We start from the raw sequence: 14,622 nt of genomic DNA on the forward strand, positions 1-14,622 counted from the left end.
TCAGGCTACAGAAAGTATCAAGGCTCAAAAAAGGAAAATACGGAATTTACAAAACCGAGTCAGGTGACAGAAAGAGGACTTTTTGGTTGTAAACGCTTGTTCTCACAGTGTAGTTTATCTTCTGAGAATATTTGTGAAGTTTAAACATTTCAACAAACATTTGAGTTTCCGCTTGGAAACAAAACTCTCGTTTGGAAAAGCTGATTGGAAACCTGTCAGAATGGAACTCCCATCGTGCGCTGGGGACAGAGGTTAACAACAGCACCAGGGGCTCCCAGGCCAGTGCCCTCTGGCTTTGCAGTGGTCAGCGCCCCCTGCTCACTTAAACAGGCTGTGCTGGCAGAGCAGGTCCGTGGCAGAGCTGAAGTTCAGCATGGTCCTGTGGAAATGCTGGATCTTTCTCCTCACCTGCTTCATGGCAGGGGTGTTGCACTTGGACTTGAAGGTCATCTGCTTCAGAATCTTATCTGTGAGGTAGTGCAGCCAGAGCACGTTGTTATGGGGGTGGTATTCGCCCCAGCAGTTGTTGTTCTCCTTCCTCATTAGCCTGTAGATCTCAAACTGGTAGTCACCTTCTCCCGTAAACAGGTCCTCATCCGTGGAAATGTCACAGAAAACCACGATCCCGTCCCGCTCCAAGCGTGACAGGGTGTAGTCAATGATGTTGACTTGCAGCCCACGGGTGGGGATGGCGCTCGTCTGCCCGTTGAGGGTGTAATGGAGCTCTTTGAGGCTGGTTTTCTTTAAAAGCACGTTCCCCCAGTGTAAGTCTCGGTGCTCAAAGTGCAGGGATGCCTCCGCCACGGCGAGGGACGCAGTGATCTGGTGTAGGATGCTCTTTGCAGTGGCGATGGAGGGCAACTTCGTTCTCATCTGCTCTAAGTCGATCCCTCCAAACTCAAATTCCAGCACAATGAAGAGCTGGTTGTCCTCAAAAAAGTCAGGCCGGTCATTCGCAGACCCTTTGGCTGAGTTATAGCGATCCCAGGCTTGGAGGAGCAAGGGAGGGTAAGACCCTTGAACACAGTGCACCGAGTTCAGCCCAATAAAGCCATCTGTGCGGTTGTGTGCCTCATTCGACAAGAGGCTCAACTCTTTGGAGATTATGATCTCAGGCAGGATTTCCTCAAAAGTTTTTTGATGAGCTCCATTGACTAACTCCGGCCCCTCAATAGCAATGATTTTTAGGGCTACAGGTGTGTGATTAGCAACTGTTTGAAACACTTCGCCAAACACCCCTTCGCCAATCTTCTCACAGCATTTCAGTTTTTCTGTGGACAGGCAATAGCTGAAGGGGACAGGCCCCTCCTGATTGCATTCCCTGTAAACCTTTTCTGCATCGGATGCCTTTTTGTCCGTGACATGTAGTATCTTTAAGGGGGTTAGCAAATACATGGAGGAGGAGTGCCAAGGGGACAGAGCACTGTTTGTTCTGTTCGTGACAGGAGGGTTTGAAAATTCTGATATGAAGGACTCAGAGAGAGAACTGGCAATGGTGGAGGTGCTGCACAATTTTGACACAGCAGTCACGATCTTCTTCTTGTGGAAACTGAAGGAAGCCCTGGCTTTGGTCCAAGAGCAGGCATTCTGTACATGAGTCAGGTCCTGGGTGACAAATGAATCTTTTTCCATCTTTTGGCCCTTTTTAAACTGCTGGTGATGGAGGAGGGAGGTATCTGCTGTCTCCTGATGCTTCCTTTTCCTGCTTGGCCCAGTTCTCTCAGGCCTGTTGATTTTCCCAGGTACAACACCTCCTCTGCACCCACGGGTCTCCTCATATTCCATCTGGACAGCCCCTTGAGACCCAGTCTCTCGACAACAGTCCTGGCCTGTGGCCATTTTCTTACCCATGCTTGATAAACCTGGGCTCTCCAGCCTCCTTCCCACTAGTTCCCTTTTACAGCAGGACTCCCTCATATTCTTCCCATCTGCCCCAAATTCAGAATCCTCAGGATTTCCTGAGTCCAAAAAGCTAAAGAGAGCTGACCTGAGGCTGGCATGGGCTTGGTGGGCCAACCTGGTGAGCCTGCCTCCTGCTGTCGCTGCCTCCTGGGAGCAGGGGAGAGATGCCTGGTCCACGGAGGCTGCTGGGAGCGGGAAGCCGCTCAGAACTTCAGAGACTCCATCCAGAGAGGCGGAGGAGTTGGTACAGATGCTGCATCCTGGCGCTGGGGACCCAGGGCCAGGGCCAGGGCCAGGAGAGGCCGGAATGCTGAACAGGGAGGCACTGGTGCCCAGCTCGCCGTCGTCCCTAGGCTGGCTGCACACACTGAGGTCCGGGCTCAGGCGGCCCGGGTTGCCTTCGGGGAAGGGCGGCGGTCCGAGAGGGCCGCAGGGGGTGCTGCACTTCTGCCGGCACCGCGCTCGCAGCCTCAGACGTCTCGGGGTCGCGATCAGACTCGGCGGGTCCTTGGAGAGTCGGTTGCCAGCGCGCCTCCGCGGCCGACCCACCGGGCTGCCGGGGAAGTCGGGGTCGTCAGGATCGTCAGAGGCCGCGGACTGCGAGCGGCCGCCCCCGCTGGCGTCGCTGCTACTGCTGCTGCTGAAGAAACGTTTCCGGTCTTTCGGCGGGAACCACTGCACGGCTGCCTGGCCCGGCCGCCGCCACGGCCCCCCGCCGCCCGCAGCCCCATACGTTCGGAAGAGCCGACTCCCGGGTCGCGGGAGTGACGCCGCCATGGCCGGCACCCGCCAGCTTGTTCAAATACAAACACCGCGAGACTTCCTCGAGACGCAGACGTGCCGGCCGGCCAGCCGGCCGGCCTGCCCGGCGGGTCCTAGCGCCGGGCCTCGCGCCTGCGCATTACAACAGGTGTCGCGGGATGTGGGAGAGGGCGGGTAACTGGCGGCTTGGCATCCTCAGTTGGTCGCGGCCGTGGCTCTCTTTTCAGGCTCACACTGTGTGCACTCAGACCCGGGAGCGTGTTTGCGGGAGCGATCCGGTTCAGGTGAGCGCGGCCGACCCGAGAGGCCGAGGGAGGGAGGAGGGCCTGAAGCGGGTGACATGAGACTCCCGGATACTATTTTTCCGAGGTATCCCCTGAAAGCACAGGCAGGGCGGTCCCAAAGCTCTCTTTAGCCTCTTCACCGGTTCACGTTTGGCAAGGATGCCGCTTTGCTCCAGCCAAGTGAGCGCGGAAACTGCGCACACCCTCTATCCTGGGCCCGTGAGGTGCTCTGTGTGCTAAGTATTAAAATTCCCAGCTTTTCCACCCGTAAAGGGATTGTTCTAACATCCTTTTCCAGCTTGTGGAAGAATGGCATTCAGTGAGCTGTAACATCTCCTCGGATAAAGAAAATGTAACCGTGGCTGCAGAGCTCTCCTTCAGTCAATCAGAGCAGGTACTTGAGATTTGATTATCCTGCTGTTTCACTGGCACCTTCCCTAGAAAGGATAATAGCGTCTTCAAATATGTCCGAAACAGGTCTCTTGATCCACCTTGTTACCCACTTACTCCGAGTAACTTACAAGGGTAACTTACTCTAGTTACTTACCAGGAATTTGAGGAATTACTTTCGACTCCTCTCTTTCTTTCACCCACTCTGTTCCAGAGCAAGCCCTGTCATTCTACTCCTCCCGCCCCCAAATATATTCTAAATCCACTCACATCTCTCCACCTCCACCGCTACTCTTGTAGGTCAGGTCGACATCTCTTGTTGGGTTTATGGCAACATAACCCATCTTGCTCTGCTCATCTTGCCTCTGCTCTTGCCATGCCCTCCAGAAATGTTTTAACAGCAAACATTATGCTACTCATCTACTTAAACAAAAAAGTTGGAATACACTCAGACTGAAATTCGTACGTTTTCAGTGGTCTGCAAGGCCCCCTATGGTCTGGTATCCGCTTACTTCTTGCCCTTCATCTCCTAGTACTCTCCCCTTCCCTGCCTCCAGCTTGCCAGTATTGTTCTGACCACAGGACCTTTGTACTTGCTGTTCTTTCTGCATGACACTGCTCTTCCACATCTTTGTGTGTGGTTTCTTCTTATATTTTAGCTCACATGTTACCCTCTTAGAGAGGCCTTCCCTGATCACTTATGCAGAAGTAGGAACTCCGATCTAGTTTAATGTCTTGCAGTGATCCAGGTAAGAATGATGAGATCTGAACTGAAGAAGTAGCAATGAGGTTGGAGAAAAAGGGACAGGTGCAAGAGAGGCTAAAAAAGAATTGTCAAGAACTGACTTGGGGTGGGTGGATGGGTGGGGGTGTGGTGTGAGCTAAAGGGTAAGGGAAAAGTTGAGGTATAACTGCAGGTTTCTTGCTTGGGTAACTTTGTGGTTGCTGAGGCCATTCACTTGACTAAGGAATACTGGAGAAGTAACGCGTGTAAAAGGAAAGATGGTGAGTGCTGTCGCAAAACAGTAAGTCCATGTCTAAAATATGTTTTGTTTCCTCCCCATCTTATAGTTACCAAGAGATGTAACTGAGCTGCAGATCCTTGGTGAAATATCTTTCAACAAGTCTCTCTATGAGGGGCTGAATTCAGAGAACCACAGAACTAAGGTAATCCCTGGCTGTTTTCTGGTTTTCTGGGTGGTGTCCTGGGAAAGCTGTGTCCGGCCTCAGAGCCCCTGTACTGGCACTCAGCTGTTGTCCTCTTCCTGTTTTCAGTCTTACTGCCTTTGATCTTGATTCTGCTACCACCTACCTCCGTGACCTTGAGTTACTCAGCCTCTGCCTCAGTTTTTCTGTCTCTGAAATGAGGTGATTGAATAAGAGGCCTCAGCTGAGTAAGTCTAAGTGGAAATAGCTAGGCAGTAGTCAACAGCCACATATACTTTGATTTGAAGATTTTTTTTAATTTCCTGTGAGAAATTATTTTTTTGTATATATTAACCCTCTTCTTAGTGTGTAGTAACTGTTCAGTTACAATAGTGCACAGTTACAGTACTCAGGGATGTATACGTCTTTATAAGTCTTAGACTAAGTACTAGAGCTCTTGGGTTCATTTTGTAGAAATATGACTGCAAGTCAAACTGACATCTGTGATCTGTGGGCTGACTGCGCTGTGTGCCACCCTGAGTTGTCATCCTTGTTGACACTCGTCTCAGCTTGCTGCTGGCATCAGAGATGGTCCATCTGTGAGCTCTTTGGTTAGGCCTGATTCCAGATCCAAGAAAGAATCAAAGGTGTGAGACTGGATCGCTAAATACTAGGTCCTCTGATATCCTCCCTGGATGAGGAGAAAGTCACAGTTCTCTAGACATGTCAGAAATAACACTTCCTTTTATTTTTAAGTATTTCTAACACAGAGAATGATACAGAAGAAAAAAAAGTGCCCCATTATCCTATTGCTCAGATTTTTTAAAAATAGAAAAGCGACAAAGTCCAAGCTTTACAGAAAAATCCCAACTGAAAAATAGTGGTTCCTTCACTCCCCATGCCCTCATTTTCTTCTGTCTTCCCAAAGAGGGCTACTGTTAACATGCACATTCTTAAATCATTTATTTCCCCCTTTTGCTTACTGGTGCTTTTATTCCTGTAGTGTAGATTCCCCATAATTATTTTCCTTTCTTTAAATTTAGTATCTGAAGCAAAGAATTTAGTTTCTGGTAATAAGCACCTGACTTAGAACGAATCTACGAGTATAAATAGCCTTGTATCCAAGTGCATTTCAGCTGCAAGTAAGTGAAAACTCCCACTAATGTACCATAAAGTCATCTGTTGTTTATCTGAGTGAGGGAGGCGGACCAGGGCCAACGGCCTGGCTCCTTTGAATACTGTGTGCTTCTATCTGTGTGTTGGCGATGCCTTCCCTCGTGGCCAGCACAGAGTTTCCACTTCTCCCAGCGCTGTATTTTCACGGAATACAAAAGCCAAGAGGTCAGTAGCAAATGGAGTTTTTCTTCATCTGCCTCCCCTTCTCAGGGAGGAAGAGTTTCCTAAAAACTCCCAACAGATAATCTCCTTGCATCTTATTAGTGAGAACTAGATCTGGTGTCAATCACTGACCAAGGGGCATGGCTTTGTCATGATTAGCTTAAACCAGTCATGATTTCTGAACAGAATCTGAAAGGAGAGAATGGCTACTGGGTCGGCCACCACCAGTGTTTGCCAAAGCAGTGGTGTCCTCGACCTGCTTCTCCCTTCACCTCTACCAGGACAGATCTGGGGCACTTTAGGAATCTGTGGGTGTAGAAGAGGAAAAAGGGAAGAGGCGTTGAGAAATGGGAGCATTTCTTCTACTCAAATCTGTCCTGTTAACAACACTGTCATCTGGGGACTTCCTTCCATTAATTTCCTAAACCTCAGGTTCTCAAGTCCTCCCCCACTCCTCCCCGCTTCACTCTTTCCTGAAGGAGAAAACCAGCTCCCTTCCTGTTCCTCCCTCTCCATTGCTTTGCTCCCTCCCTATTTGCAAGGGAGGGTCTACCCTACGAAGTGTTTATAACGTCATTGAGAACTCAAAGGTAAATTTGTCCAGCCTTCCACCCCATGCAGAAATTCTCTCCAAAGCATCCCCGACCTTGGTGCTTAAACACTTGCATGAAGGGAAGTCAGTTTTCGGGCAGGCAGAGACATCGTGATGGCCCTCTGGCCCCACTTAGGTCCTGGGAACATGCTCTGGCCATGGGCTGTGTGCTGGCCACGACTTGGGAGCGCCTTATCTGGGTCTCACTTGGGAAGCACATCCCCTGAACTCTCCAGCTGACTCCTATCAGTAAGAGGAAGCTCAGACTTGAGGAATGGAGAGAGCCTTTGGACGGTGGTGCTGGGGTGGCTTCTCATGGGAGAGCTTTTCAACAGTACACATGGATGCCATGTTGCATTTATTATCATGCCTCTGACATTAGTCTGGTGAAAAGCAGACCCGTATCTTTGTCATGCATCTCATGTGGGAAAAATGTCCCATCAGTCGTTAGGCAAGATCAAAAAGAGTTGTCAGAACAGAGCTGGAAGGGACTTAGAGATCATTAAAAATAGGTCATCATTTTGAGATGGAGAGCTTGGGGTGTAGCTGGATGTGGAGTCTTGATTTTCTGTCTCTCAGTGTTCTTATTTTTTTTAATTTCATGTAGTCTTTTTTTTTTTTCCTTCAGTTTTCTTTTGGAGGGGAGGTAATTAGGTTTATTTACTTATTTTCAGAGGAGGTGCTGGGGATTGAACCCAGGACCTCATGCATGCAAAGCATGTGCTCTACCACTTGAGCTATACCGTCCCCCCAAATTATTTTATTTTTAAAATTTTTTCAGGTCTTTTTTTGTGGGGGGAAGGTAATTAGGTTTATTTATTTATTTACCAGAGGTACTGGAGATTGAACCCAGGACCTCGTGCATGCCAAGATGGACTCTACCACTGAGCTGTACCTTCCTCCCCAAGTCTCTATAACCTAGAGACCTTAATTCTTTGGGACTCTCTGTTAAACTGTCAGAGACTCCATAACAGAAGGTCACAGTCTCCTGGCAGACTTAGCTCTTCTAGATAAGAGACTAAAATAGTTTCTATAAAGTATTTTGGTCATAGGATAATTTTCCTGTGCTCTGGTTTTTTGGTGTTTTTTTGTTTTGTTTTTTTCCTTCAGTATTTGTTCTCTTTGCTTTCGAGGGTTCTGTTGATACATGTAGCTCAGAGATTTTTTTCTCAGCCGGTTCCAGTTTCCTAGTGAGCATGTCAAAGGCATTCTTTATTTCTATTATGGCTTTTTTTTTTTTTTTTTATCTCTAGCATTTCTTTTTGGTTCTTTGTTAGGATTTCCATCTCTCCGCTTACATTGCCCGTATGCATGTTCCTTGTCTTTGTTCTTGCGTGCTGTCTACTTTATCCATGAGAGCCCTTAGCATATTCATTGTAATTGTTTTAATTCCTGGTCTGAAAGCTGGACATGATGTATTAAGTAAAAGGAGCTGCTGTAAATAGACCTTCAGTAACATGGTGAGGTGCCGGGAGGGAAGTGTTCCATCATTCTGTGATTAGGTCTCAGTCTCTTAATAAGCCTGTGCCTCTGCACTGTGACCAGTACAGCTATTTCTGTTTTTTTTTTCTTCCAAAAACAGAACAGCAAAACAATACCCTTAGGATGGCTAGAGTGGGCTTGAATTAGGTACTTCCCTTCCCCCAGGACAGTTAGGCTCTGCTAATACCCAGCAGGTTAGACTGTGGTTAACTAGTTTCCCTTGAGGGCAGGCCTTGTCCTGAACAGAGTTCTCTGGCTTATTTCAAAATGATTCCTTTTTCCCTTCTCCTGCGGGAAGCACGAATGGTTTTTTTTTCCTCCAGTGTTTAATGGGGAACCTGGTTAAGCCCCTGGAGGTAAACCTCACCCCAGTGACGGGTTCCCTGGAGTTTGTAAGCCCCAGAGTTGTCAGCAGTATCCAGCGATCCCTCCCTTGTAGTTCAGGTTTCCTGCCCAGGTGTGGCGACCCTCTGCTCTGTGTTCACCTGACTGTCTCTCCACTCGGGGGCAGCAGTTTCCCTTGTGTCCTCCTTTCGTATGGATCCAAGAAGAGTTGTTGATTTTTCAGTCTTTTCAGCTCTTTACTTGTTAGCATGGAGTGGTGACTTCCAAGCTCCTTACATATGGAACTGGAAACCAGAAATCTCATTAGATAATTTTAGATGCTGCATCAGACGATGTTTAGCTTTTGCTTTAGTGTCATCAGCCTTGATCAATACACTGAATGCTGCCAGGTTCTCATATTTTGCTCCTTAAAATAACATGTAGAATTATTTTCTCATTTGGCCTTACCTGATTTATTGGATGATCTTTTTATCTTGTTCCAGATCACTGTCATCTTCCTGAAAGATGAGGAGGCATATTCCCTGCCTCTCATCATTAAAAGCAGTGTTGGTGGCCTTCTGGTTTTGATCGTGATTGTAGTCATCCTAGTCAAGGTCAGTTCCACTTATGGTCATAAAGGCTCTGGTGTTGGGCCCAGTTCTCCTTAGGACCTCCAGCCCCTGACTTCCAGCAGCTACCCTGGCCTGGGGGCCACTTTTCCCTCTTCCTTCACCCGCATACCTGTTGAGACAAATAAGTAAGAGAGTTTCTGTATGAGAAAGATAAAGATCTAATTGAAGAGATTTTCCCAAAACAGATCTGGCCATCGTTCTCCTGTTTAAATCCTTTCCTTTCCCTGCTTTAGTGTTCAGACTCTTTCACTGCTTTTCAAGACCCTCCACTCTCTGGCTTCCACCCATAAGTTCTTGCTTTTTTCTCCAAGTACATTGAGCTAAGTAGGTTCGTGTCTCTGTGCTTGCCGTCAGGCTCCCTACACCCACCTCCCGTGCCTGTTCCCTCTTTCCCTCTGGCTCACACTCTCCCCCTAAAACTCAGCCCTGGAGATTCCTGAGTCCTCTGAGCCAAGTTCCATGCTTTTCCTCTGAGCTGCCCTCTAGAAACCCTTCCAGCCGGCAGTTGTCACGCTGTCCTGTAATTATTTCTCTTCCCACTCGATTCTGCGTTTCCTGATGTGGGAGGCTGTGCTTAAGCCCTTTCTGTCCTCAGGCTGGTAGGCTGAGCACTTTTACATAAATAGACCCAGTACAGCTGAAACTGCAGCACTTTGCAGAACTAATTAGGTTAAAAAGATTAAAGTGCTCTGGGGGTTCAGAGGAAGGTGGAAGATCTCTTCTGACTGGGGACTGAGCACCAGGAAAAGCTTGTGGAAAGGTCTCGAAGGATTGGATTATCAGGAGAGATTCAGAGGGAGCATGAGAAACAGGGGCCATCTTGGCAACAACCAGAGAAGTGGTTTTCTAAAACAGGTATCTTAGGCCTGTAATCAGGCTTCCCTCCTTCGTTTTAGTGTGGCTTTTTTAAAAGAAAATACCAACAGCTGAACTTGGAGAGCATAAGGAAGGACCAGCTGAAGTCAGAGAGCCTGCTCGATGAAGAAAATTAGGACCGGCTTCTTCATCTGGTGGGAGAGTATCTGCCTGTCCCTGAACTTCTGGAGACCTGGTGTCATACTGGCTGCTTTTCCTTTAGGGTGATGGAGAGCAGGAGCTAACAGATTGTGGAATGTTGTTTTAAAACCATACATTGTCCCCAAAGTGTCTGTGTATTGTGCAAAAAAGAAACCGGGGAAGCATTTGGTATTAAATAAAGTTACACTGTTTTCTTTACAGAAGCACCTTTCGTATGTAAATATGATATACTTTGTGATTTTTTTTTTTCACCAAGAGGAGGTTATACAGCATTTCTCAACCATATCTGCCTAAGAGTGCTTTTTTCCTGCTGTTTCTGGTAACACCTCTCAAAATACCATTCCATGAAGTACATCTTGGGGGGCAGTGGTTGAAAGCAGTTTCTAGTTTGGCAGTTTTAGGTCCTCAGATATGGCTTGTTATTTCAAGTAAGGCCACAAAAAAGCACCTCCAAAGCAAATATAAAGGGTAGAAAAACAAAGGTCACCAAACAGGAACAAGGGGGGAAAGAAGACCGGGACTGTGTTCCGAAGCGTCACTTCTGTTGTGTCTGAACGTGTCTGTTTAACACCCCGTGCTGCCCTCACCTGGCTTCCTGCTTAGGGAGCTGCTCGGGGACCTCCAACCCTTAGTGAGTGCTGGCCTCAGGAGAGTGGGCTTGTTCGCAGGAGGGCGTGGGACCTGGCCTGGGAGTTGGGGGCACAGAGATTAGGGCCTAGTTGCAGGCTGGTTTTGCTCTTAGTATCTTATGTTATTTAATTTATATGCCCCATGCTGTTAAAACTTGACCACGTCACTCCATTCCCAGCCCTACAGTGGCACAGTCTTTGTTTTTGTAGGTTATAAAAGTCAGTGCAAAAAATTAAATGGTGCAGGAGTATACAATGTAGAAATCCCTCGGTAGTCTATGTCTAATTCAGGTGGTTTCATTATTATTTCTTTAAAATTTTAATTTTTTCCTGAAATTTAGGTGTATATAAGGTGTGAATTAGGAAATTTAACCTGAGGTTTTTTTTTTTTCCCCAGAAGCATAACTGATTTTTACAGCACCACTTGTTGAAATAGTTCATCATCTCCCCTGCTTATCCTCGCTCTCCCCGAACGTACTGCAGGGGCTGGAAGGCTTTAGCCACTTCCCAGACCCCCTTGCAGTGGGCTCTGGTTAGCTTTTGCAGCGAGAGGCACTTGCATGAGACGGAAAGGAGGAGAGATGGGAGAGGGCTTTCTCGTGATTCTGGCAGCGAGGTGGCAGCAGATGAGGGCAGGCCGCCGAGCGGCAGTGTGGTGGGTCTGGGCTCTGGTGGGTCTGGGCTCTGGCCCAGGTGGTGGCTTCCTGCATCCCCTGACCTCTGGGCAACACCAGCCCTCCCATTTTTATTTTCCAGCCCTCCCAACAAATTTGAAACTGAACTCCCAGTATTAAGTCACTTTCTGTTTAAAATATCTGGAGTGGTTTCCGTTTCCTTGATGACCTTGAGTCCAACTGTCTTATTCTAAATGAATCACGGTTGTCTGTATCATTTATTGAAATGTTTACTGATGATTTGAAGTTTTGCTGAAACCATTCATGAAATTCATAGATGGTATATATTTAATATATGTGTGTGTGTATATATAAAAATATCTTGGACATTTAGTTTCATCCCACTGATCTGTTTGTTCCTGTACCAGTACTACAGTTGAAGGAACCACATTTTTTTTTAACTTTATACAAATGATAAATTCAAAACAGCACATAGGGGTCTAAAGCATGAAAAGTAAGTCTCCTCCTTCTTTCTCACCTCTAATGCCTCTTTCCAAAAGCAACCATGGTTAATGGTTTTTCAGGTTTTCCTTCAGAATACTCCTGTGTACACACCAGCGTAAACTTTTTAGTGGAATTAGATTGTAGTGTTCTGCCCTGGCTTTTTCATCTCATAGACTTTAGGAAGATCCTTCAACACCAGCACCTGCATGTCTACCCCTTTCTCTTTAACTGCTCCATAATTTACTGTGTTATATGTGGATATGTCAGAATTTACACAAGTCCCTACAGGTGGATATTTAGATTGCTTCCATTTCTTTTTTTTATTACAACGAAAAGGTGTGATGATCATCTTTAAACAGGTATCCTGGTGTGCTTTTCAAGTATATTGATGGTTAACTTCCCTGCACAATTACTGGCTCAAAGGTTATGTGCATTTAAAATTTCCATATAGGATGTAACTTAACTTCCAAAAAAGTTTTTGCTGGTGTATACGCCCACTTAGAATATACATAAGTGCCTTTGCCACCACTGGGCACCCTCAGATTTTAGCTATTTTGCTAATCTGATCAGTGTAGAAAATGGTATTCTGTTTTTGATGCTAGTTTTCATTTTAACTTTGCAGTAAATTTTGATATCTGTTAGGTCATTTTCATTCAAATCATTGATTGTATTTTTTTTAGGTAATTCTTAATATCAGTTTTTCAGATTCCCAAAAGAAACCCTTTGGTGTTTTAGTTTAAATGTCCACTTGCTGAGATTTTTAAAAACACACTACAGCGAGATTTTGTAATTTTCTTCAGAGAGGTCTTAGTTTACAAAGACTTCAGTTTCTAGCTGTATTATATTTTGCATTTATATTTTTTATTGCTACTGTGAAAAATACCTTTTTTCCCCTTGACTGATTTATACAGAGTTTGTATTTAGAAAAGTTGGTTGTTTTGAATGTTTATCTTATCTGCTACTTTACTGGACTCTTTTATTTTTTAATAGCTTGTCTATTGATTCTCTCGAATTTTCTAAGGAGAAATTCCTATCTGCCCATAATGGTACTTCGGAGTCTTTCTGATATTTATATATTCCCCCCTCCCGCCGCCCTTATTTCTTTGACCAGTTTTTGTAGAGCTTTGAGAAGTTAACTCTGCCTGACTTTCATGGGAGCTTTGCATACCCTCGTCTGCCTGCCCTCCGGGCATTACTGGGGCTCAGTTGGGGTTCCCCCACCTCTCATGGAGCCCCTCTCCTTCCAGTCCCGCATGATCAGCCTTCCTGTTGGTGGGCAGCCACCTGCTTCATTGGTTTCATGAGTTCCTTTCTGTTTTGACTCCTCTGTTACCCGCTCTGTTGTCCATTGCTGCCACAGGCTTCTCCTCTCACAAGCAGACCTCGTTTTATTATGCTTTGCTTTATTGCGTTTTGCAGATGCTGTATTTTTCACAAATTGAAGGTTTGTGGCAACCTAGTGTGGAGCAAGTCCATCAGTGCCATTTTTCAAACAGCGTTTGCTCACTTCGTGTCTCTGTCACATTTTGATAATCCTTGCAGGATTTCAGACTTTCTCATTATGTTTGTTACGATAATCTGTGATTTTTTTTTTTAGTTGAGGTATAGTCAGTTTACAATGTTGTGCCAATTTCTGGTGTACAGCACAATGCTTCAGTCATACATGAATATACATATATTCGTTTTCTTATTCTTTTTCACCGTAAGCTACTACAAGATATCGAATATAGTTCCCTGTGCTATACAAAATAAACTTGTTTATCTGTTTTATATATACCAGTCAGTATCTGCAAATCCCAAACTCCCAATTTACCCCTTCCCACCCTCTCCCCCCGGCAACCATAAGTTCGTTTTCTATGTCTATGAGTCTCTTTCTGTTTTATAAATAAGTTTGTCTGTCTTTTTTTTTTAGATGCCACATAAGTGATATCATATGGTATTTGATAATCTGTGATCTTTGATGTTACTACCATAATTGGTTTTTTGTTTTGTATGTTTAATTAAGGTCTGTACACTGTTGTTTTAGACAGTGCTGCTGCTCATGACCAGACTACAGTGTGAGCGTAACTTCTCCGTGCGCTGGGTAATCAGAACGTTCGTGGGACTCGCTGTATTGTGATGCTTGCTTCATTGCGATGCTCTGGAACTGAACCTGCAGTATCTCTGAGTTACGCTTTGAAGGGAAAGAAAGAGATGAGTTTGCTCAGATGTTTCCCTGTTGCTGGGCTCAGGAGGTGTGTCCAAGTTTTCATTATTATAGGGGACTTGCAACCCCTGCTTTTATACTTCTTTTTATTGCCAGTAAGACCCCACTCCCATTGTAACGATGAAGCCTTCCATTGACCATCTAGGAGCTACTGACTGACTGAGCTGATGTGATCTGACTGGTGTTAGACCAGTGCCGCTGTAGTCAGGAGACTTCATAAAGGGCCAGTCTGTGAGGAGGAAGAGACTTAAATGGAGACACGGTTAGATTGTGCAAATCCGTGTGCTGTAGCTTGAGCCAAAGCCTCGTCTGTCTTCTAAAAGATGCCTCTCTGGTGCCAGGCCTTTCCCATTTCCTCTGCACCCTCCTCTGCCTGGGAGCAGTAAGTGCCAAAGCTTGCGTAGATCACAGGACAGTGGGTCACGTCACAGGGCCGCCGTCCTGGCCAGGAAGGGACTAAGATGGGGCCAGCTGGACACGAGCGTGGGGAAAAGTGCCCCTTGTGGTTTCTCTGTTCTCATTTCCCTTGTTACAGGCTGGTGAGAGCTGATTCAGATAAACTTTTTCTCTCTCGGTAACATCTGAACTGTGAACTGGACTGTTGAGGGGTGAAATAAGCAGATGGGAAGATCTACATTGGTCAAACTGTTTAGGCCTGATTAGATTTTGAGAAAGGGGCATTCCATTCAGCCGAGCCCGGCGGTCTAAAATTATCTGCACTAGTGTATTTTTCCAGGCACACCGTCTCTCATGCCTTTACAAGGAGGGATATTTGCTTAAGATCAGGCTTCAGGTATTTT

The 14,622-nt window shown here is 46.1% G+C and overlaps 2 protein-coding genes and 1 non-coding gene across 6 annotated transcripts in view; 1 reads left to right on the forward strand and 2 right to left on the reverse strand.

The window, feature by feature from the left end:
* Positions 1–10,072, forward strand: part of ITGAE (integrin subunit alpha E) — a 51,190-nt gene extending 41,118 nt beyond the window's left edge. For 2 of the 4 annotated variants that reach the window (XM_074342566.1, XM_074342570.1), the window contains 5 exons: positions 2,892–2,948; positions 3,247–3,342; positions 4,410–4,505; positions 8,724–8,834; positions 9,749–10,072. In XM_074342566.1, the coding sequence (XP_074198667.1) occupies positions 2,892–2,948; positions 3,247–3,342; positions 4,410–4,505; positions 8,724–8,834; positions 9,749–9,844 (456 nt within the window). In that variant the 3' untranslated portion in view covers positions 9,845–10,072. Of the gene's footprint in view, positions 1–2,891; positions 2,949–3,246; positions 3,343–4,409; positions 4,506–8,723; positions 8,835–9,728 lie in introns of all 4 variants that reach the window. The other 2 variants (XM_074342567.1, XM_074342568.1) reach the window with 2 other exon arrangements.
* On the reverse strand, positions 88–2,821 carry HASPIN (histone H3 associated protein kinase). Its single transcript, XM_010950242.3, has one exon. It carries the CDS (start codon positions 2,677–2,679, stop codon positions 319–321), a length of 2,361 nt encoding a protein of 786 aa, XP_010948544.3. The 5' UTR covers positions 2,680–2,821; the 3' UTR covers positions 88–318.
* Positions 7,089–7,162, reverse strand: TRNAA-UGC (transfer RNA alanine (anticodon UGC)). Its single transcript has one exon. It is a non-coding gene; the product is annotated as a tRNA-Ala (tRNA).
* Positions 10,073–14,622: the final 4,550 nt, after the last annotated feature.

Source organism: Camelus bactrianus, chromosome 16, assembly GCF_048773025.1.
Source record: "Camelus bactrianus isolate YW-2024 breed Bactrian camel chromosome 16, ASM4877302v1, whole genome shotgun sequence".
Classification (NCBI taxonomy): Eukaryota; Metazoa; Chordata; class Mammalia; order Artiodactyla; family Camelidae; genus Camelus; species Camelus bactrianus.